Here is a 25,200-nt window from a genome sequence, read left to right as displayed (position 1 = left end):
CGGAAAGCCAACCATATCCTGGGCTGTATTAGAAGTGTAGCCAGCAAGGTAAGGAAGGTGCTCCTGCCCCTCTGCTCTGCACTGGTAAGACATCACCTGGAGTGCTGCATCCAGATGTGGAGCCTTCAGTACAGGAGAGACACTGACCTGTTGCAGTATGTCCAGAGGAGAGCCGCAAAAATGATCCAAGGGAGGAACACCTCTCTTATGAGGACAGGCTGAGAGAGCTGAGTCTGTTCAGCCTGGAGAATAGAAGGCTCCAGGAGGACCTAATGGTGGCCTTTCAGTATCTACGGGGGGCTACAAGAAGAAAGAGAACAGACTTTTTAGCAGGATTTATTGTGATAGGTGAAGTGGTTTCAAACTAAAGAAGGGTAGATTTAGATTGGGAATAAGGAATGAGTAGTTTTTTTACTATAACTGTGGTGCAGTACTGGCACGGGTTGCCCAGAGAGGTGGTGGATGACCCTTGCTTGGAGACATTCAAGGTCAGGCTGGACCAGAGCCTGAGTGACTTGTCTTGCAGTAGGTATCCCTTTTCATTACAGGGGAGTTGGACTAGGTGACAGCTAAAGCTCCCCTCTAACTCAAAGAATTCTATGATTTTATGGAAATACCTTTCACTAGACAGAGATTATTTTTAATTAAAGTGTTCCTGTACTTATCGTGGCAGGAGGAGTATAAAGTACACAGGCAGACAGATGTAAAACATTTGCTCTTAATGTAGTTCCATATTCTTTTAAAAGTAGTGCTTTAAAATGCAATCACTCATTCTGATTTTCATGTCAGAAGTGCCCTTAGTAATAACTGAAACAACAGTATGGGATTTGTTTGACCTTGGCCAAACTTTCAATCAGTTTGTTTTGAAATAGCTGACAAGAAAGAACTCCAAGTTTGTACTTTTATTTACTTATTTATTCTTTTATTTTTTCCCAGAACCTACAAGGAATCCTAAAGACTTGACTGCCTGGTTCAGCCTCTTTGCTGACCTTGACCCATTATCTAATCCTGACGCTGTTGGGAAAACTGATAAAGAACATGAATTGCTTAATGCATGAGTCAGCTGCCTCTGGTAACTCACATTCTTCCATTCATCAACACCATTTTTGGGTTTAAAATACAAAACAAAAAACAAACTGAATTAAAATTAGTATGTTGTTGTGAAACTTTAAAGTATGTGCCATGATAACAAATCAAAGTCCTCTTTTATATAGGTACAGTTATTTGCTCTTGTTTTGTATAAAGAGTTTGCATTTATTTTCTACATGGATTTACAAAAATGAGTTTAAGAATTAGGGCAGATTTCTTGCCAAATTAGATTATCTATCTGCTGAAACACTGTCTTTGCCTGAGGTGATGCAGAGCTCACACTGGAATGAAATACAAATTGCAGACTTATTTTTTTATGATGTTTCTTGAGTAAATTAAAAAACAATAATGTAAGCGAGGAGGCTTCGTGAGTCAAACATCTGTGGTGTGTAATATAGATATAGATATTGCTGCTACGTTTGGATGTCAACTAAATTTGTTGTACTCACAATGAAAAATCTGTGCTGGAGCGAATTACTGAAGAAATACATCTGGGTGTGTGCAGCCATGGAAATTGTGCCCTTCCTGATTTAAATTCTTAGACAAACTGTATTACCAGAATGGCCAGAGATCTTCTTTTCTGACTTTTTTTTCCCATTGCACCAACAGAATTTGCACCTGTTTGCAGAAGTTCCTTGCAACTGATGATTTACCATTGCCTTCAAAACACTCATGTTTCTGTTCAGAGTATTTTTCATCACATTTCTTTCTGAAGCATGTGTTACTTTGAGCTTGTTGTGACGTTAACTCTTTAATAAAATGATTTTGACAAGAAAGTCCTTTTATTCCCAGTGTTGGTTGAGTTGGTGGAGTGCTGTAGTTGCTATGTAACAAGCATCTGAAGATAACAGGTAGCTGGTTTTTAGGCAGTACCTGATGATTTTTAGCATTACCTCGCATTGTTTCAGAGTAGTGCTATGGTAGGGAAATAAGAGTACGTGAATTTACCTGGTGTCTCTTTCTCTCCCAAATCTCCCTTTATAGCAGAGGAAGGTATAAAGGATGCGTCAGCAGCTGCTTAATATTGCAAGTTCAGCATGTTTGCTGTGTGTACTGTATGGGGCTTGCTTTGTGATTTATTATGTTTGGCCTTTTAAAATTCAGCTGGTTTTCACCTCTGCATTGCTGTGTGCTCAGTTACTTAATCCTTGCCTCAGGGTCTTTTAGATAACTAAGTTCCTGTGCTTCACACCTCAAAGTAACTGTGTAATACAGAAGTTAACTGAGCCGGGCTGCTTCTTAAGCTCAGTAGAACATGATCCGATGGCGGCACTGAGCAACTCAAATGAGTATTCGGGCCAAAAAGCCATGTGGTACCGGTGGAAGGGTGAGCAGGACCAACTGGGATCCAGCTGGCTGAACCCACAGCGAGTTTTAAACAGCTGCATACAAATCTATAACGTTCAAAATCCTGCTTAAGGTGCCACATAACCGTGAAGACCAAAAATGGAAGATGATACTTCCATTTTTGCCATTTATGCTGTTTATGCGTATTTTCACGCTTAGAGGATAGCCTGATCTTATAGAGTACCCAGTGCTGGGTGGTGCCATCCTGTTGTGCGGTCATAGGACATGGAGGCTCATGCAGACAGGATTCCTGTTTGTGAAGGGTGGTATTTCCTGCTCTTTGGTAATGGCTCCTTGCTCAGTCAGCTGCCACCTGTGGAGTCTCTCCTGAGATGTGCAGCTTCCTGGAGCACTGTGGTGGTGCAACCTGACTTTGAGCATCGTCTGTGGCAGTAAGGAAGGCATCTGCAAAATGTCCTGATACTTCTTTGTCCTGATACTTGTTAGAACACTCATGGGCCATCTATTCTAGCTAATGGCTAAAGCAGATCTGATGAAAGCAAAGGTGAGGATATAGTGACTTCAAAACAGCTCATTAACTGTACTTGGAGTTAGAAAGAAGACTCAAAAAATTCTCATGTTTGTTGTGTGCTTTTTTTTGGTCACAGATTGTAACTACCAGGATGCTTAAAACAAACAAACCAAACCCTTCTGTCTTGATTGAGAAAACTGAGGACATGGCACAGGTTCAGCTAAATGCATTCCGAACCCTCATCGTGACAGAACCCACAGCTGCAGGTTTATCCCCTAAACTTTAGTACTGAGCAGTACATGTTATGAATCTTCCTGTATTATGTATTTTTAAAGTTAGCTTTGAATTTTTAGCTTTCTGCCTATGCCATTTCTTTCACACTTTTAAATTGAAGAAGATGGAGGTATTTAATACATAATTAATTTTGCTTAAAGAAAAGCAGTCGAAACCTCTGTGTACAGTGTGTTATTATCGTGACCATTTCACTTCAGAAAATAAGAGCAGACCAACAAAACACCTTGCAGACAGGCATTTTTTGGGTGGCAGAAATCCTAATTGCTAAGTTGGATGCAATACTTCACTGGTCATAGTGTGTATGGTAGGTGCTCATCTACAGCCTGAGCTGCAGAGCAACTCCAGGCCACAGTGCCATTGTCAGAGGATTTTCTGTGGTGTGTGTACAGGCTCAGCAGTAATTGGGGCACCAGGGTAGCTAATCATTCTGGCATATGGATTGATTGTTCTACACACGTAATGTTCATCCTGATTTAATATGCTTCTTTCCAAATGCATATTCTTGTTTTGTAGCGGATTGTCTTAAAATAAAAACAGCTGCAGAACCCCTATGGCGGATGAAAACAGTGGTAATTGATTAACTCAGTTAATTGATTACTCAGAGTAACAGCAAGGCCTTGGTGTGGTAAAGGCACATGTGAGAGTCCTCCTCCCTTTTTCCAGCTCCAGCAGGCAGCAGCCACCTGCCAGGGAGGCACAGTGCAGGAGCTAAGGAGGAGCTGGGTGGTCAGGGGAAGCCCCGTGTGCTGGGCAGCCTGCATTGCTGCTCACTCAGCCTGCTTGGATGGAGCCCTGGGCAGCCTGGTCTGGTGAATGGTGTCTCCACCCATGGTGGAGGTGGGGAGGTTGGAACTGCGTGATCCTGAAGGTCTCTTCCAACCCAAACTATAATTCTGTGATGACGCTGGAAAGTGTATGAACCCAAAAGTGCAGGCACAGAGCCGGGGCTGTACACAGGTGCCCCAGCAGCAGTACCCACCAACAGCCCAGCACAGAACTCGGGGACCTGGATCCGTGGCTGTGTAGTCATAACATCTGTGCCTCAGCCCAAGAGCAAAGGACCCTCAAATAACAGGAATTCCCATTTTCTGCTACCTGGCTGAGTTTAATTATTGGCCCTGTGAGTGCAGCAGCATTAACATGTGCCAGGTATGACCCAGGTACCTTTAGGGCAACTGAGGTGCATAGCTGCCAGCAGCAGACAAGGGCAGCATGGCCTGCAAGGCTGGGCAGGAACAACACGTTTTGCCTTTGGTAACCAGCATCCCTAGAGCAGTCACTGCTCTACCTGGGTGTTTTATTAACAGTGTTCTCCTAAGCGTTACCCTGACATTTCCCCTTATTCACTAATTATAAACCAGTCTAATTTTCCTGCTCAGTAGAACAAGATATTTGCCTGCATAAGAGCCCACCACGACACAAGGAGGCTGCCACTTCCACGTAGCCACATACATCTCCCAGAAGTGAAGATATGGCTCATTCTACCTGGCTTTGTTTACTTTGGTTGCATTGAAATATTTATGGGGTAATCAACACTCCACACAAATACATCAGGGGTGAAGAAATGGCTGCGGACCAACCTCAGCCATTGGGTACAGCTGGGTGTACTGAGCTCAGTGTCCCTTCTTTTTAAACAAAAGTCCCCAGAGACCTGCTCTGTAGGGTGTTGCTTTTGTTTTGTGCTTCCTCAGCTATTCACGCAGTAGGAAAGGCCCCAGGACAGGTGTTGGAAGCCATATGCTTCATGAACAGGCTTGGAAATAATGTGCTACACAATGAAATCATCTGTTTCACCTCCACCTATGTCAGTAGATAACAGCTGGCTGTGGGGAATACATACATTGAACATAACAGGAGCAGGATCCAGCAAATTGAAAATAAGAAAAAACAATAACCCTACAATTATTCCAAGTGCAATCCTCATAATAAATCCTTGACACACGAAACACAGAAGTTAAATTCATTGGGCACTGAAGTAACTGCTTTGCTGCTATAACTGCTGAGGCAGCCTGCATTGAACTCGAGTACCTGAGCTTCAAAATAGCAAAGTCTGACAGAGGTGGCCTCATCTATCTAAAGATGGCAGGGTTTAGACTGATTCCCAAATGTTGCTATATATGTATACTTAGAGTGATTCCTACACTGCTAAGTCATGGTACCCTGCCCAAGGCTCAGGTCCAGGGGCATCCCAACCCTTAATCTAAATGCAGGCTGCCACCCTCCCACCAGCCACACCATGGTTTACAGCAGACTCTTGTCCGGCTGTTAAAGAAGAGCTTGTAATGGCTCTGATCTGACAGAGATCACCAAAAAAGAAGAAATAAGGGGAGTGGTGTTTAAGCCAGAGCCAGCGTGGCAGTGAGGAGCAGCAGCAGTGACACCACAGCCATCAGATGGGGGCTGTGGTCACCTCTGTTTGTCACCAAAGCACAGGCAAGCAAAGCCTACATGCAAGTGTGTGCAACTATTGCTGTTCTTCATGCAGGGAAATAATGATCAAGAAAATGCTTAAATGAACAACATCTTCCCATCACCCACCTCTACCTCTCCCTACTCACTCCCACGCTGTGCACTTCGTGGCTTTTGCTTTCATTTTGAAGGGATCTGATCTGGGTACCCTGGCTTTGCTGACCTTTGCTGCTTCTCAGTGTTACTGCTGCGCTTTGAAGGCTGCAGGGACCTCAGAGTGTCTGCCAGGCCTGCAGCAATGTTTAAGCTGCGGGAACTTTGCCAAAACAAAGTAAAAGGGAAACGGGATTAAAAAGCAAACAGAGACGTTCAGGAAGAAAGGCTGCACTGCCTGCCTCAAATCCACCCCATTATCCCCGCTCCCCTCCATGTTAACAGCCCACACTGTTAGCAAACATTAAATGCAATCAGAAAACTCGAGAAATCCACAGTGGGTCATTTTTCTACCTGAGATTTCAGGAGCAGATTGAGCAGCCTGTCCTGAGGCTGCTTTTAATGAACAGTACAGCTTGCCTGAAAGTGCTTTGAGTTCCCCCTCCGCTCCCTCTGAATGCACAGAGTATCTAATAGAGGGCTTAATTGAAGTTGATGTACACTGTGTTGTTCTGTTGGATAGTTGTTATCCGAGTGAAAAAAGGAAAGTGTTTTAAGATACAGGAAAGTGCTTTTATGGCCCTAAAATAAGTCCTCCTGTTGTGCAGCACTGCCAGAACAGAACATGTTCCTTTCCATGGGGAGCGCTGCCAAAACAAAGCAAGTTCCTTTCCACAGGGGAAACATAACCCACGACAACTGGAAGAAGCCTCATGTTCTCAGGGGGGATTCAAATTGCTGCAGAGACAACCCAGCAGGGCACAGTCAATCCTGGAGTGCAATGGTAACTTTGTTAGTCGGAGAGTGGGTCCTTGTATCTACAAACAAGGACTGGTTGGGAGTGTGGAGGTTGGGGCAACATTTGCTGAAGTCACCATGAGGTGGAGAAGTGTAGGATCTGGAGGAGAAGAAAATAAAGCAAAAACCCTTTGGCCTTTTCAGGCACCTGTTTGGAGCACCCGCCTGCAATACAGCCCTGGAAGAGTCCAGGAACACAGGCTGTGCTTCTCAAGGATCGCCTGCTCTCAGCTCAGTGATAGTCCAGCCCAGCAAGCGGGAAATCAAGGCACAATGGCAGGAGGGGTGCATGGCTGAACAAAACTGAAACAAAAAGTGGAAGTGCACAAAGGGTGGAAGCAGCAGCAGGTGATCTTGTTCAGCCTGGAGAATAGAAGGCTCAGTGGCATCTTATCCACGTCCATAAATTTCTGAAGGGAGGCAGGGAGTGGGGCATCAAAAACATGGAGCATGACTTTTGTCGGTGGTGCCCATTAACAGCAGAAGAGGCAGTGGGCACAAACTGAAATACAGGGAATACCATTGAAACATACGACATTCATCTTCCACTTTGGGTGCAGTCAAACACCAGAGTATGTTGTCTGGAGGGATGGAGCCTGAATCCCTGCAGAAACTCCAAACCCAGCTGGTCCTGTCCTGAATGAGGTATCCACACCCACTGAAATGCTAAATATTTTTCAGAGCTTTCTCAGAAGGTGCAATGAGTTAGAGGTAATCCAAAGGAATCACCAGAACAGTTGGTCATTCGTTTCTCTGCTTCCTAACAACAAGGCTTCATTTCCAAAGGCAACACCCCCTCATTTTTCACAAGAGCTCTTCCTCCCTTCCCTATTTAACAAGCCCAACCATCCCACCAGTTGTATGGAACTTCTGCATCATAAAGGCAGGGTGAGAAATTCTTATCCAAACAAAAATGTGAAAGGAGTAATGGCATCGCCCGCCATCTCGGCACCAGACCTTAATGAGGATCTGCTTCTCTTAGCTTTGTCCTCCTTGGTGAAAGAACTTCCACCAAAATCCCACAGCATCCCCAAGCAAACACAACTTCCCAGCCAACAGCTGTACAAATCACTGCAGAGTTTAACTGCACACCTCACTATGTGCATATACCAGAAGGAAAACAGAAACCACGACCAGGCCATCTTGTACTGCAGGCAGTTATTAGAACAGTCGTGGTTTGTTAACAAGCACTGTCTAATTCGGGAAGAAATAAAAGATGACAAAACTTCCTGTTCTCCCAGGTTGTCAGCTCTTCCAGGCTACAGCTGAAGGCAGCCAATTTAACATCAGAACCTGTTACAACCTGAGATAAAATCACAAGGTCCTAGAAGGGGAGTGATGTCTCTATCCAGCTTGATCCGATTGCTATTCTTTCTTGTTGCTGAATTATCAGTTTTATTTGCATATTCACACACTTACATTGGAGGCCTTTGCTATGGAAACTTCGCTCTTGCTTCACGATCAGCATTTTCCTATCTGCCCTAATGGAGCGACGCGTTATTTTTGTGACCCGCTGCGCTCTGAAAAGGCATCGCCCACTCACCAGTTTCTTCCATCTGCCCAAAATTACAGCGCTACGGAGGAGCTGACAGAAATGAAAACAGCTCTAAAGGTAATCAACCACCTCCGCAGCACCGGAGGCTTCATTCCATTGTCACACAAACCAAAATCCTTCATGAGCCAGAAATAATCTTTGAATAATATTCCAGATGGTTTTTAAAAAGCACTAATTCCCTCATTTAACAGTATTTCAGGATGCCCTTTTTCCAGCAACATCAGAATGTCACAGGGAGTTAAAAAATACCTCTTCAATGTCTTTAAAGGTCAAAAGCCCAACATGGCCATTGCGTTTCACTTTTGTAGTCTACACAGTAGTAACATTTCTATAGAACTGTTTTTTCTATGGGCACATTCTTTGTAACCTCAATTCATTAAACACACCATCCTTGAAAACTCACCTCTGTGAGATGCCCCAGCTGCTAAAATATCCACGTTTCTCCTATGAATTTAACCAGCTTCATTTTCTGTCCCTGGTAGCATTCCACATCTGTTGAATTCAAGCAGCTCATTACTAATCATTTCCTATGCAGGTATTTACCAACTGGAGCTAAATCACTCATCATTTGTTAAGTTAAAACCAAAACGTTGCTGTGTTTTTTCCAGTTCCTCACTTACTCCTATAGCCCTTCCTTGAACCTCCTCCAGCCTTTTACAGTCTCTTGAACTGCTTTCCCTGGAGCGGTTACGCTAATGCAAACAGAGAGAAGATATACATAGTTTAACTGCATGACGATCTTTGATCGCACAGCTTCCTTTAGCCAAGCACCGCATTAGGAAGGGCTGTACGTGTGCAGCCCATTAACGAACATACTTTCCCAGCTTCAATCACTTTTTCCTTCTGTTTAGGTTCTGGAAGCACATGGCCGGAACTATGGTTATTTCCTCCCAATTGTGTAGCTTCAAATTTCTGTTTGCAGTGCTGTGTTTTGCAATGTAAGCCAGACTGTTCTACAGCAGCCATCGATTTATACTTCTACAGGCCACCCTTCCTCTTCAGGCTGTTGGGATTTTACCTCAAGTAACCGATCCACATACCTACCCACTGCCACAGTGATACCGGGAGCTCATCTGCAAACCCTCGGTGGTCTTTGCAACTGCAGCAGTGTCAGCCAGCATCTCTAATTCATTCCATTCTTGTGTTTATTTTATATCATCTCAGGCCCATGGTTAAATACTGTGAAGATATTCAGGCTCTCGAGGGCAGCTATCTGGCCCTCCCCAAGAGCTCATTCATCAGGAAGCCATAAATCATTTCACTGACAACACCCTGCTTCCTAAAACATGCAGGTCTCTATCTGATGCCCCTACCCAGCAAATGTAGGCCTCCCAATCCTCCACAGCCTCTGAAGGTTCTGTTTCCAGAGCTACTGGAAGAGCAACATTGACATCAAATGAATGGGGACACGTGGCAAAATTACCTCATTACCACTCTGTTCTCAGCACTTCTTTTGACTGCTTGTCATTGTGGCTTTGAGGACGACATGCAGTTAATTACAAAGCTGCACAAGAACCTACAAAGGTGAAGAACTGCAGTTGTTGGGATGGTGAAGATGTTACCCGTGGTTCAAGTTGTACCACATCTCTCCAGGGTGAGCTGCGTGCTTTTGTCAAAGCAGTTCTCAAGGAGAGGATGTCCTCTCCCACCGGGACAAGCTGAAGCCACTGCAGCCCAATCACCCAGAGGGCAGAATGGCCAGAGCTTTTCCTAGTCAGCCATGTGAGCCTACAATGAAACAACAGAAACCAAACAGTTTTGGACTGATGCACACCAACCATTGCCACAGCAGGGCAGGACATGACTGGATGTTGTGTTGAGCAACATGGTTTAGTGGGAGCTATTGGTGATAGGTGAACGGTTGGACAGGATGATCTTATAGGTCATTTTCAACCTTGGTGATTCTATGACTCTATGACACTGCAGCCTTTGCAGCTCCAGACTTTCAGCACTAAAGTTTCCAGCTAACAGTTCTCACAGTCACATGGAAACCTTGCAATCTTTGGGATGCCAAAAACCCAGATTTCTACTTCATGACAATAAGCGCTGAACCATTCTTATGGGTTACTGCCATAGTGCTGCTCAGTAAACACCGACTGCAGAGGATTTACATGTATCTAAATATTATTCTTTCTTCCTCCCCCCTTCCCCCTCCCCATCTGGAAAGAATTATTTTGCAAGGCAAATGACAACCATTTGACTCATACAAAACAACACGAAACCAAGACTGTCAGTAGATTTATACCACATCCTTTAGGGTTTTAGTTTAGTTTCACTATGTGAAACTTCTCATGGCTTTCATAATACTCAACAGATAACTTGAAATTGGCCATTCCACAAACACAGCAGTGGATTCTGAATTTCCAATAATGCTTAACTGATTTTTTTTTCTATGCTCTGAAGAAAGAAAGAGCTCATTACGTGCAACAATAAAATATGCTCTTTTTCTATGTATTTGGCTATTTTTTTAGATATTTTTCCTCCCCAGAACAGCGTGCTATGCAAAAATCAGCAGGTAAGGTGATGCAGCACAGGAATCACAAAGAGATGTGGTTGACACAAGCCTAGATGTATATCTGGATCAATATGAATCTTTAATCTTATTCTCTGAGGTCACAGCTTCCCAAACAAACAAACAGACCACTGCTTTTGTGTGTCCTCACCACCTTTTTTTTTTTTTAAACTATAATTTTTATTTAAATAAGACACAGGAACTTCTATACCGAAAAAAATACAAAACAAAAGCCACACATTTCCTTGTGTAAAGCAATATTGTGTGATAACTTGAATACTGTTCAGCACAGTGGCTAGAAATAACAGTACAACTATGTACAAAACTTTAAACAATATTTGACAAGTTTCTACAGCTGGATGTAGAATACAATAGAGATAAACAACTGCTGGGAAATTTACATGGCAAAGCATTTTGCTTTAACGCATTTGGTTCAAAACCTTCAAATCTGCTGAGAACAAATGTGCAATTCAATTAATATTTAGTTTCTCATGGAAAAAAAAAAAAAAAAGAAGTACACAACGGTGTTGCAATTCTTGTACAGAGTTCACTGCTGATCTAAAAACAACTCATCGTATCCCCCGGTAATCCAACACCAACAACCAAGACTACGATTTCTTATCTGGACATAACCAGAGCATAAAAAGGTTATCATACTGCAATGTTCATCTAGAAGGAAAAATATCAAAAGGAACCAATACTTACATCATGAGTATTTTCTCCCCTTTATCTTCAATCTATAAAATATATAGTGTTTTCACCTAGGCCTGAGATTAGTAGGGTTAAAGATGGCTGTTGTGTTTGAAGCAGGTTTTTCACGTGAAAATGGTTAGAGGCGGACCTCTCTCCTCATGTTTTCTGCAGGGGAGCCAAAAACCAGTTACTGTTTTATAGGCTGCAAATTCCACCTTGTAAGGCAGTATTAACAAAACCTCGGTAATAAAAAGAAACCATGCTTTATCTCCAAAGAAAGCATGGATTTAGTGAGCAGTTATTGGCTATTCACTCTCACTCCCCTCCATTCTCATCTCCAAAAGTAGGAAAGAAATAAAAGAATAATGGAGCAACTTTAAATGCTCAGTAGCTGCAGGCTACTAATCTCTTCAATTCCTGGAAAAAGGTGAGCTTTATTCTCTTAGGAGCAGACAGCATAAATGTAATTCCACTGAGCTGAAAGCAATGGAGCAAGAACATCAAGTTTATTTTGCCTTTGGGGTCCTCTTTGTATCACAGGAAATTACCCCTGAAAGCAATGTTCTTCATGTTCCGGTACAACAGAAGAGCACCGCTAACCTGTTCTTGCCATGCGCTATTTCGAGAAAGCATCCAGCCTGCAAAACCAGGATTGTTGGGTTTTTTATTATTACAATTCATACTTAAGGAGCGGGGAGAACACACTTTTACACGTACAGCTTAAAGTAAGCAAAAGTTACGGGGGAAGCTTTGATTAAGGAACATGAACTTAAAAACTATTGTTTTCCCCATCCCTCTTAAAACACCCAACTTGCTACTTGCGGACTTCAATCCAAACACAATTAACTCACTACATAAAATAAAATTCTGCTCATCTAACGCCGCTCGACAAAATCTGAAAACCTATTTCCAACCAGCAAATGAAAAGAGCATTTCCAAAAGAGAAACTAAACATTAATTTGACTTTTAGACAGTAACAGTAGCATTTCACATCCTTAACTGCCAACAGAAACATGAGAGGAAATCCCCGTCACCCCGCCGTGAAACCTGAAAGAATTTCTGTCCTCGAACAAAAACATTCTTGTCTTTCAAAATCCTCTCACACACAACATGGAATGTTTCTCATGTACAGCCTAGTACTGAACACTTTATTTGCAACAGTTTAACAGTCATTAACCGAGCAACACCTGAAACCTTTAAATGCCACATTTTACGTATATTGAAATGACAGTAAATGCAACAGTTGTTTTTGCTTGTAAGCACATGACAAAGTGATATACATCACAGATTTGCTGGTTCTCCTCACGTTCACCCACGTCCAGGGTCACCATTCACCTGGAGCTGAATGCACTTATTCCAAGAAAGTGGAATGTAATGAGGAAATATTAATGCATAAAACAAGGAAAGGCAAAAGAGTGATGTTCCCTCTTTAGCTTTGTAGCTGTAAAGTATTTAATATCCCAATATGATATACATTCCAAGTTACCTGAGTTTACACTTCGAGAGAAGTACCTGAAGCTAGGCCATAGGGTGGGCACTGTGCAACTGTTGTGGCCATTTTTGTGTTTTTTTTTTCTTTTTTCTTCTTTTTTTTTTAATATTTTTTTTGCATTGTGTGTATTACAGAAGTTAGAAACATAAACACCTGGATCAATTGTAAACATAATCCTGAAGTACAGTATTTTCCATAGGACACAACACAGCAAGACATTTTCTATTCAGACAGGCAACTTTTTTTCTTTTTTTTTTTTTTTTAATATATATATAGAGAGAGAGCTTATTTATACTGTAGAATTTGAAACAGAACACAGGACACAGTACTAATCTGGTCAAACATACTATGAAATGCATAGTCTCCACTTAAAACGCTTAATGATATATGGATTCTGCAGGCATTACTGCTTTCTCACAGAAGATGCTGAATATGGATTCTGTCCCTGCCAAGAACAGCGTTGAGATATTTTTCAGAATGCTGCTAAGTACTCCACTTTGTTCTGAAAGGTCGCCACCTCATGCAGATGTATCTGAACCGTTACCTCCTCAATCCTTGCTTTGGGGCAGAGGCCTGCTCCACACCTTGGTCTAGATGAGCGCGTAGCTCTGAGGAGAGGAATGCTCTTCAGTCTGAATTTCTTGCAGGAGAGGCTGCTGCTGCTGCTGGGATGGTTGCTGTACCAAGACCTCTGTAGAGTCCATTGTGCTGGTGTCATCCGACAGAGATGAGAAAGAGACCCGAGACGAAAGCTGCTCAACAGTCAGGCTGCTCAAAGCTGTGCTTTGTCCGGAGTTTGGAGAGTTCTTCAGTGTCAGGTCTGAAGCGGGAAGTAGGGGGCCCAGAAGTTTTACAGGACAGAAAGCTGATCCGGTTGGGATGAAATTAACCTTGTTTTTGTCAGGACATGAAAAGAGAGGGGTTGAGACAGGCTGACGAGACCTACAACAAGAAAAAAGATTATATACTCGTCCGACTGAGATGTTTGTATGTTGTGAACTTTGTGGTTCTACAGGTTGCTAAAATGTGAATGACAAGGAATGGGATTAACTGGACAGAGGGGCAAACATCTTCCATATTGGTAGTCAGCTAACTGATCCACAGCATTAAAAACAGTGCCATCACAAAAATGACATCGTTACTGGATAAACATGCACCTTTCCAGAGAGAAAAATCTGCAATACATATGCACATGAAAAAATGCCATGGTAATTTAGAACGACACAAAGTCTTCTTTAACAATAGCACTGCAGAAACAACACGTGTAGTCACATCAAATCTTTAAGGAACTCCGTGAAATTGACCTCTCCTTTCCCATATTCTGTAATCTGCTCAGAGGCTTCCTCCACAACCCAGCATTGCTCCTTCACCATCCATTGGGCAATGAATGCCGTTAGAGCAAGAACCATCCCCCTCCTTCATTCTTTTCTTCCACAGGAGCTAAGCATGCAACTTTGACAGCATATGTTCTAATACTGCTGAGTCTATGGAAAAGGACACCATGTCTAAGAGTTTAATTTCTGATTTCCTGCTCAACAGCAAAACTATTGAGCGAAGTCTATGTCATTAAGTATACAACCATCTAAAAACTCTTTATAATATATAGATTTCAAGTCATTTTATGTGTTTTAAACACAATTGTAACCATAGGGTATATGAATGCAACCTATGCTCAAAACTGATAAAAATTCTGGCAAGGAGAGTTTTTGTGTCAAACAAGGAACATTTACAAAAGTTAATACAAGCATATGAAAGTGAGGTTTATAAACGCTTAGGAAATTAAATGTACCTTATCTTTTCCGCTTGGATTTTTCTTGCCTTTTTATAAATACACAAAAAGAGTTCAAGCATAAAAGACTCCATTTCCTCTTCAAACCAACATGAACACTTCAACTTCTCTTCTGTACAAACTAAGGATAGTTTGCTCCTGAAAAACTCATCAGCTGGAATAGTTTATTCATCTGCAGTTGAATGGGCTCAGTAAACAGGTTTACTGCTTTGCAGATACCAGCTGATATAAAAGGCATTACTTACAAGCTTTCCTCAAAGACTTTCACTTTCTCACATCCCTCTGGGGGTTCCCGTTTGAACATGTAGCTGTTGTTTGGTTTGGGAGATGAGGCATACTTGGGCAACGGTGAGCTACTCCCACTGTCTGAAAATTTAAAGCAGTTATATTACTAGAGATTGAGAGTGTTGTTTTTTTTTTATTAAGTTTGATTTCCAAACAAGATGCCTTTTTCACAGTTCAGCCGCTATGCTGGTTTGCTTCTACCACAACGATTCCTTTATCACAGGCAATTTCGAACACCCTTGCATAGCACATTTCTTCCGAATAAAAGCTTCAGTGCAGCAGTAATCACATAACGACACGTAACAGGAGGATATTTTTATCCAGAACACCGCAACTGGCACAAAGTGATCCTGGAATCAAATTGGCTCTTAATTATGTATTTCAAAAAATATAAATTAACACAGTAATATGCATTACACATGAGGAGAGTTACAAGTGGTAATGATAATGCCTTCTCACTGTACAAGCAGTTACTGAAAACCTGTGCATACAGCATCTATCTTACTTTAAAACAATTTTTGGCAGGAATGCTGACCGCATTAGTTTCACTATTAGCTCAGAATTTGCAAAGAAACAAAGCACATTTTTAATACAGGTACTGGTATGTAGTCATTACAATGTCCCACCTCATTTGCTTTACAGTTTAGTTCTCTTAATATCCAAAATTAAACCTCCACAACTCCACCCTCTCATCATCGCTAACTATACAACCCAGCTATTCTTTATGACTGCAGACACTTTTGTGTTTTGCAGATCATTACTAGGCACACTTGGAACTAAAGACACACACATCCAGAACACAGGACAGACTTCACAGCAGGCAGATTTCTGCACTTCCTGCCAAATCTCTGAGAGATAAGACTCAACTCTGGTGAAGTCACAAGAACAGAAGTTTGAAAAGTTAAGACTACGACAGGGTTCGCCTTAAGCAGAAAGTGGCGAACCACCTTTTCCTTCATCTTGACAACGTCAACACTGAATGCATTAAGAAAATAAAGTAGGTACAAAAATGGTTACTCACAGAAATTGACCCTTCTGCAGAGGATTCTACTTTCTCAAAGAGCCAACACAAGTGGCTCCTGTTCTATGTTTGGGCTTACAATTAAAAAAAAAAAAAAATAAAATAAAAATAAAAAAACAAAAAGGCAAGCTTAAGGAGAATTCACCAACTTACAAGCAGAATCAGTGAAATGATGGCTCCTACTTTCAAGTGTTTCCACCAGTTTGGGGTACCTTATTCTTTTTAACTCTGATACCTTTGTTTATTCTGCTGCTGTTCAAATGTGCCTTTTCAGCACCATTGGAAAACCAACCAAAGCTTCAGGCATTACAATCTAGATTCGCTGAAACATATAAGGCTTTCTTTAAGAATCTGCAAATGGTAACCACATAAACATTTGTATAAGCGTGACTCAAATACAGAGGCTAATCGTTAGAGGTTTTGAACCATCAGCGCTTCCTTTACGAGACACAAATCAGCTCAAATGTCACATATCCGATTTTACTGTGAAAGGTACAAGAAAATGGTCAAAGTGGACCTCAGCAGCATAGCGATTATTCTGTTCCTTCCAGCTGCACGGTGAACACAACTTCTATTTACATAATTTCTGGTGTTAACTGTATGAAGACAAGAGGTCTAGAGACAAGACAGATATTTGTTAAGCTGAGCACATGATGGTCTTCTGGAATCTTTCCACTGTTGGCCCTCATAGCTCATTCTGAGTACAGAAATCATTAACAGGACCCAGACAGTTTGTTTCCCCCTTCTAATACTTAAAATTGAAGATCCAAGTTGCTATTTAAAAACTCTGGGACATGAAATGAGCTACTGTTCATTCTAGCGAATACTGGAAAACTGTGGAAGTACATCCAAGGAAAGAATTAAACTGAATTCAAAGTTAAGTCAGCTCTTGGAAGATTCACAGTGTTGTCTAGCCAGTGCAGTTTTCAATACATTTTGGTTTGTTTAGTCCTGTTTGGCTGAGACTTTCTACATAGGACAGCTGTTAAAGATGCAAAATAAAAATAAGAAAAAGAAGTCATATAATTTAATCAATCTGTTTCTCCCTTTGCCTCCTGGAGCTTTTAAAGCTTACTAAATGGTTAGCTTTTCATCTCGACCAAACACACACCACACTAACATTTGAAAAACACACAAACTCACTGTTAGTTCTTCACTTTCAGTGTAAGAATGAAAGGGTACTGGTAATAAAGACCACCGGCTGCAGCGGTAAGAGCAAGTGTGCAGCTTAAGCCAGTCTCCAGTCATGCATCCTATCAGCAATACACCGTAACATCGTTACTCATCTGCAGTGTCATTTAAGGGATGGTTTTGAACAGTGCTATTTATTTTTCCCTTGTTTATATGCATTCTCAGAGGTTGCAATGCATGATCTGGCATCTGCACCTTCCAGACTCCCACCGGTAGGGTGTGCTCTGGCATATTTTGACAAACTAATCACATTTCATTACCATTGGGATTGAAGATTAACAGCTGTAACCTTTAAAGCAAGCTTTGTTACCATAACCACACTGAAGAAAACAGAGAGCCTTATGACACGGTATTTCTGAACATAAATATTTCAAGCTGACATATTCTATAATCTAGAAAATGTTTAAGTTCGTAATTACACACTAAACAATAATATTTTAACAAAAGCATTTAACATCACTAACTTCAGCTTGCATATATTACAACAAAAACGGACAGACTGAAGACAGCTTGTAAAGGGCTATTTCTTTTCAGTGACATAACTTGGCCTGCGAGCCTTGGGATTTAGTTTGATACATTCAAAAGGATTTTCCAGCTCAATAACGCCTTTTTTAAGACTACCCAAAGACTTCTCATACAATTTTCATTTTAAAAACTATGAATCAGACGCCCAGAAGTTAGAAAATGAGATCCAGACCAAAAGATAGCATCTTCACAAACGCATTACTTGTTACAGCCTGCTAGCAGCAGCAGGAATATACAATCATACACAAAAGTACCTGAATAAAAATCCCTGAAAAACAGGTTACGCTGTTTTTATGTGGAAAAAAAATCATGGAATCCTTATACCTTAGGATGCCTTTGAATTTTACCTCTGTCACAGTTACTAAAGATGTTGGACATGACAGTCTCATGGAGAAGGATACCATAAAACAGACCTAATGAAACCAGTAGCTTTAATGGAGCAAGGCAGCCATGTAGCTTGCAGAGATGGTATTTCAAAACTAAATCACATAAAGCCAGGTGCCATGAAAACACAGTCTCTCTCACCCTTTTCTTTCTGCTCCAGTCCATACCATCCGGTATCACTACACCATTTGGAGATGTATTGTGACCCTTTCTGAAATTTATCTTTCACTTTCTTTTGAAAAATTCAATAGATTTAGCGTCTCCTTGCAGAAATGTCAACCAAAGTGCTGATGCAGTCCAAAGAGCAGCTGTGAAGGCCTCAGGCCAAAGCACAGCTTTGCACAAGAAATAAAAGATGCTTTGGAAATGTAAAGCGGCGCTGTCTGTACAGAGTGCTGGCTCCTCTCAGTGCTCCTGTGTCTCAGTCAAACTGCTAACCTTCGTTCCCCATCCAGAAACACACTCAGGAGCATTTATAAAGCTGATAATCATATTTTTATGGAAAATTGAGTTAATTTACTAGAGAGAAAAATCAAATTCCAGCTTGAGACAAGTAACAGGAAAAAAAAATCTTAAGTTTAAAATGCCTAAATTCTGGTTATATGAAGAGTAGCATTTTTCAAAACTTAGCAGGTCTTGCAGCAAAGTTACATAAGTTACAGTCCAGCACAACAGAATCCTTTAAAATGAGCACACAAAAAACGTTCTATAATGCAGTTAACATCAATAACAGATGTTAATAAAATGGCTCTCAAAGTCCCTTTCTTTCCTTACAATTTCTACCCGTATCACTTGCTTAGCTATAATTTAACTCTTCTAAAGCTGACATTCAAACCAACCAGCAATAACAATGATCTGAGAGTGAAAGGCACGCTTCCTAAGAACCGATGCTACTTTTACAATGTCTGGACAAATTATTTGCTCCTGGAAAACCGCTGTGCATTCTTCTGGTTTCTTGCCCTTAAAGAACAAAGTGGCGATGAGGAATTCAGACTTTTATTTTTCATAAGGAGAGTATTACAAAACTTAAGCTACTTAAAAAATATAATTATGTTGGACTCCAGAAAGCTTCCTGTTCATCACCAACACCAATATACAAACACAGACTTTCGAAACAAACCTAAAGCTGGTCTTAAGATTGAAACAAAAAATACATATTTATCTACTCACTGTGAAGTTCAGCAACAGATTTTACTACAGTGAGCTGCTCCCAGATGGAGGATAAAGACCTCGAAATTCACTGAAAAGGTTAGGTGCAATATTTCAAGGTATCTTCACTTGCTAGTGCCAGTAAAAACCACTAAAAAACTCCAGTTACTGTGATAATCGAGTAACAGTTGCAAAAGGAATTATTCATTCCATTCTATCACTTTTTAATATATGTATGTTTTAAGAACAAATAGGACAAATTTATTTGTCAAGGCACTTCCCTATCTCCTAGAACTTTAGTGGATGTCTACATAGTGATGTCTACACATGCACATTGTAAGAAAGGAAAGTAGCAGAGAGGAAAATAATATCTATGGTTGGTTTTGGAACATGACCACCTATCATGCTACGGTAAGACTTCAGAGGTTAACTAACAGGCACCTTCAGTATAGGATCCAGGTGGCTGGATTTGCTTCCCACTATTTGCATTTAAATTTAATATGGGAAAGTAACACTTCAGAAATAAAGAAAAATACAATTTCTCCTGCCCTAATCTTATTCTCTTCAACTCGTCACTTAGAATTAAGATTACTTTAAGGATGATTAAACAGAAAATAATTACAGGAAATGCTTAAATCTCAACTCGTAACCTCAAAATAATGTTGCTTTTAGCTCATTAGTAAATCTATGCCAAATCAAAATCTTAGCTTTCATTTTGAATGTACTTCTGTTAGCTTGCACATCTCTCCCAAATGCACTTCTCCAAAATAAAGCTCGTATTTACACTGATAAAAAGCTCAAGTCTAGACAACCAGAAACCCAAGAATCATTTCTTTAATAAAAAGAATTGTCCAAAATCAATCTTTCTATGCTGGTGCCACATTTGTACACTATGTGTCTTGCCTGTAAATTAACTCTTAATTTCTGAAGCACCAATTTACTCCCTCCATAAAACTGAACTACTTTTTACAAACTCAGACAAGAAGCTGAATATTGACATATAAACACACAAATTCACACAATTTTTCTTTTGATAGGGAACATATGCAGACAGGTAATTATTCTCCATTAGATTTTTCCAAACTCAGATACAAATTCCTCACCAAACAGCTTCAAATGGGCTATATGACTTCAGAAGCAGAGTACTTATGAAACAGTCCAAAAACTCACTGTTTTGATCAGCAAGTAACTCACCCATGATGAATATACAGTCTATTACAAACCTTCTTGAAACCCTTTTGGAACAAACATGTTACAGTCTGAATTCTTTGCATTAGAATCTTCATAAATGGTTAAAACTGTTTGCTGTGCTCCTCTGACGTATTTATGGAAGATGTTTGTGAAGTTTCACAAACAAGAGGGAAAAAGATATGTAAACAAACAAAACCAATTTTAAGATAAATCCTCAATCCCTCCACAACAATCAAACAAAAACAAAAACTGATGTAATGAGTAAAATGAAGGTAACTGTAAAAGCAGGACATCACATGCCTCCCATAGGTAAATGCGGGCCATTCTACTCTCACCTTTATCACGGTCATAGAGTAAGTCTTCTGTTGAGCAAGGACTCCCATCCTGAGATTCAGGAGGGCAAAAGGGAGACACACATGGTGAATGGCTGCTGCAGCTGCTGCTGCGCTCCTGGACAGATGGAGTCTGAGTGTCAATGCTTCGTGTACTACTACTACGATAGTGAGCGGGTAATGGGGCTCTTCGACCATCAGGGATATCCAAAGGCTGCAAGAGAAACAAGCAATTCAGATTACTGAGAAAAGATCCAGCTCCCAAAGTAGTACGTGTAACTGAATTAAAGAAGTAAAGACTAAATAGCTCATTTTTGAAGCAACTTTTGTGGAAGAAACCAATGCAATACAATATGCACAACATACATTAATTATGCTCAATGTTGGGACAATGCGCAGATTTCCCAAGCCAACTATATGCTCTTATGCAATGGAGTTAAATTAATAGTGGATTGCACTTCGTTGTTAATCTACACATGCCAGTATTAATTTATTTATTTATTAGCATTTTTCTGATATTTTAGAAAGCAATCTCCTCCTCAAAGGAATTGATCTAATTATACTAAAGAGAATAATTTTCAGTGCCAGTCAGTTATTATAAAGCATAAAAAAGTACCTGACAGAGGTCATATCTGAACAAAAGGAAAAGTAGTAAATGTCTAACACAATAGTATATTATTGCCCTAACAATGAACTGAATTACAACTACAAATGAAACCATCCAAGTTTGGCTAGTAGGTTGTAATTCTCCTGTACTTTCCAACCTTTGCTTCTGTAGCTGACCTCTGACCAATTCAGACCTAAAGGAAAACATTTATAGGCTTATGTAAGGCCCACAAGCTTTGTCTTAAACTGAAGATAATAAAAACTGCCTTCTCACGTCACTTTAGCTGGCACCATCCACAGTGATCTTGCACCCTATTGTGCAATATATGGCATAGACATGTTTCTAGCTTTGCTTCAGTAAGGACTGAATTCAAGCTACAGAGGAACAATTAAATATTTGATACAAAATTTCAGGCCTCCTTCCTCCTTCTTTCAAATGAAGAATTTTGTTTCGTTTTCCTCTTTTCCATATATACCAAAATTAGAGGAGCCAATTCCAGAGCTTAACATTCAACACAATATGCTTTTGCTAACGGAGAGGATACAAAACAACGTTCTCTTCTCAGCAATAACCTATGTAGAAACCCACCAAACTATACAAAGAGGTAGAACTAGTAGAGTTGGAAAATCCTTTCCTTCTTAAAAGCCTTCCAGTTAAAACCATTTCACATTTCATTTCAAAGCCAAGTAACACACTATAAAGAGAACATTACAGCTGCTACATCAAATGCTCAAAAGTTTGGATAGCGCAGTTTCAACAGTTGAGTTCATGTTGCATATTAAGACAGGACCACGTGTTGCTATTCCCATTGCCCCCAACAGGCCATGACTCATCCAATGCACAAGATAGACCTGAAGCATTATATTGCTACATAGGCAGAAGTAGAAAATGAGCCTGAAGCTGTAGAAAGAAAATTAGTCTCATAATTAACATAACCCCCCAAAAAAACAACTGCAGAACAGCATTTTTATCTATTTCTGACACAAAGATTCTATGAAAGGCCAAAGTCATCTGATCCAACTCTTCTATTATATCTTTTCAAGAAGTCCAGTCTGTATAGGACTGATTTGCAAAAGGATTCATCATCCAGAGATGGAGAAGGAAACTATTAGAGCTGCACTCTAAAGTCCTAAAATACATGCAGTATCCTGAGTTACCTGAAGAAGCACACTATAAAAGCCCGATGGATTTGTGCTTCTCCATCCATAAGAGTAAATAATATCATCTTTCTTCTCACATAGGTGTGATAAAAATAAAACAACATTTCAGAGACGCTCTTGCTATATAGAAGGAAAAACAGATGTTTTTCCACACCTGAAGAAACACCGTAGTCTTACATAGTCAAGAAGTATATCCCAAATCACTTATTTCAGCCTCTGCTACATCAAAATTGAAGGTGTAGAAAGTCACCTGCATTTTTAAATATGCCTCTAGAAATAAATGCAAGTATAAAAAGCTACATATTTATCACTCTTTACAAGCAAAATAACAGAAAATGCCTGAAAATACTTCAAATTACTGTGCTAATGTATTTCTTTCCCTTAATACTGAACCCAATTTTTTTGACAAGACCATAAGCCTTTATGAAAATATCAGTTTGAAATACTCAGTTTTTAAACATGGTCAACATGAAAAAAGACTTCAGAACTTACTTTCCATGAGTCATGTCTAAACTGTTTTAAAAACCAAAGTCCTCAGAATCTTAAAGCACGAGAAATAGGGTAACTATAATTGAGTACAGCTGCTACTAGTTGTCATAATTCTCAATGCATGGAAAATGGCTGGAAATTACAGAATTCTGTATACCGTGTTTTTTGCAGTCATGTACTAATTTTATTCCAAAGGCATTCCAACAAGACACCAAACAACCACTATGGGACAGTATGTTCTTGGACATAGTTATAAACTGCCCTCACACCTCCCTGCAAAAGTATGGAAACATTCTATTTGACAACAACATTCACTTCTTAATTAAAATTCAACAGATTTTTTTCAGTATCAATCTATTTGTGTGAAAAATTATAACTGCCCTACAGAGTAGCATCAGGAATTCCACTACGATATAATATACCAATAGGAACCTCACAAATAATCTGCTTTTCACACACCTTACATCTATTTGAGAGGAATCTTCTTCAGAATAAAGCATTCAATGCTTTTGATTTAGAATCTGTTCTCTAGACTGGAGCACAAAGGCATAGATAGGAAACTGCTTCTGCCTTCTAGCATAAATGCAGTCATTAACGCATTAGACAACACAGGATTGCAAAAATCCATCACAGATCCTGAGAGATTGATCCTTACAAGGAGCACTCGAAAAAAAAAAAAAAAAAGGAAAAAAAAAACACAAAACTTTTCAGATGAAAGAGATGAAGGAAGATGAAGGTAAAGACCCTGAAAAACAATCAAAAACAATCATTACAGGACTCAATTTTCTGATAGGTACGTAAAAACATTCTACTACCTATTTCCAGAAGCAAAAGAAATTAAACAAGATACGAATCACCTTCACTTTCATAGTGTGATGGTTAAAATTGTTTCATTTCTAAGTACTCCAGTTCATTTGAAAGACAGATCAGGTAGTATTTTTCTATTTCTCCTTATTTGGGACTTATAAACACATATCCATCATTGTGGGGCATTTCTCATTGGTTTCACAACATGTTCTCTAAGTTCTTATTGTAGAGAGTTGGGCGTAAGTTCATCATCTTCTTGTTCAAAGTCTCCAACATTTGTGTTGCAGAAACGCAACAGGAGAAAGAATAAAGGCCAGACAACTTCACAGAAAGCTGATTCTCCCATAGAATTTATAGTGGGCACAGAGACAACTACAATTTCCTGGAAAGCCGGTCACCAAATTACAAATAAGGAAGGAAAATAACCAGAATCTTTGAATAAAGGGATTTGAAGACAAAATGACTTTTTTTTTAGCAAACCTGAGCACAAAGATGCTATTAAAAAGGGACTCCAGAACTAAATGCCAACTTATCCCCTGTTTTTATGAAATGAGAATGCCTTCAGCTAGCTGAGCAAGAGAGATGATCTGAAAAAATAAACACACATGGTCAAAGCAAAAAGGAAGAAATGCTTGAAATGCTTTAACCACATATCACTAAACTTCATAGTCAATTAGATTATTAAGAGAGACCTAATGACATTACTGTATCATCCATTATCTTTATGAAGCACATAAAAATAACCAGGCTAATCTCTCCACAGTTACCCTCCTATGAAGTAAAATTCCTATTATCAAAATACCATGTTTGGGGGAAAAAAAAAAGTAAAGGAAGTTTCCAAAGAATTCATTTAGCAAAGTCAGCAAAAGACAGAAAATATATTCCAAATCAATTTATACATGTTTAAGAAGTCGGGCAGCTAAAATCCAAGTCAGCAAAAGGGAAAACAAAGTGTGTAGTATCCTACCCTCCAAATCAAAAAGGTATAAAAATAAGTGAAATCAATTTGTGTCTGAAGACTAAGGGAGAAAGCGTGAACACGAGAGGAAAGTTCCACTAGTTTCCAATTTCAACTGGCAGCTAAATTTAAAAGGTAATTCAAACATCCATAAAACCAGAACTACTTTAACCATAAGGTTACTTCTGTCCCATTCACCGTCTATGTCAAGGTGACAAACCTAGAAACCGTTTGTTCAAAAATTCACAGGTTTATACTGAAGACATGAAATAGTGACAAGGAAAAAAAAAAAGAACAGGTCAAGAAAACTAAACAGTAATTTTTAAGAGTTGACCAAACTAAAATGCATTTTGTTTTACTCAAGACATTCCAGACGTGCTTATTAAAAGGAAACTGATGAAATTGGAACACTATTAATGTACTGCCTTAATTTGAACAAAACTTGAGATAGTAAACTACAATTCAAAAAATGAAAAAATATTCTTTTCTATGACAGAC

General features: G+C 39.9%; 2 protein-coding genes across 13 annotated transcripts in view; one reads left to right on the top strand and one right to left on the bottom strand.

The window, feature by feature from the left end:
* ICA1 (islet cell autoantigen 1) overlaps positions 1 to 3,753 on the top strand; it is a 68,524-nt gene extending 64,771 nt beyond the window's left edge. For 7 of the 10 annotated variants that reach the window (XM_015853589.2, XM_015853584.1, XM_032443156.1 and 4 more), the window contains one exon: positions 937 to 1,874. In XM_015853589.2, the coding sequence (XP_015709075.1) occupies positions 937 to 1,058 (122 nt within the window). In that variant the 3' untranslated portion in view covers positions 1,059 to 1,874. Of the gene's footprint in view, positions 1 to 936; positions 1,875 to 3,044 lie in introns of those variants that run through there. The other 3 variants (XM_015853582.2, XM_032443155.1, XM_015853583.2) reach the window with 2 other exon arrangements.
* Positions 3,754 to 11,972: 8,219 nt separating this feature from the next.
* Positions 11,973 to 25,200, bottom strand: part of GLCCI1 (glucocorticoid induced 1) — a 49,307-nt gene continuing 36,079 nt past the window's right edge. The window contains exons 6-8 of one of the 3 annotated variants that reach the window (XM_015853592.2): positions 20,685 to 20,895; positions 14,849 to 14,969; positions 11,973 to 13,756 (exon numbers count right to left, since the gene is read on the bottom strand). In XM_015853592.2, coding sequence (XP_015709078.1) covers positions 13,405 to 13,756; positions 14,849 to 14,969; positions 20,685 to 20,895 — 684 coding nt within the window. In that variant the 3' untranslated portion in view covers positions 11,973 to 13,404. Of the gene's footprint in view, positions 14,970 to 20,684; positions 20,896 to 25,200 lie in introns of all 3 variants that reach the window. The other 2 variants (XR_001553077.2, XM_015853591.2) reach the window with 2 other exon arrangements.

This window comes from Coturnix japonica, chromosome 2 (assembly GCF_001577835.2).
Source record: "Coturnix japonica isolate 7356 chromosome 2, Coturnix japonica 2.1, whole genome shotgun sequence".
Lineage (NCBI taxonomy): Eukaryota > Metazoa > Chordata > Aves > Galliformes > Phasianidae > Coturnix > Coturnix japonica.
This window is presented reverse-complemented; position numbering and strand designations above follow the sequence as displayed.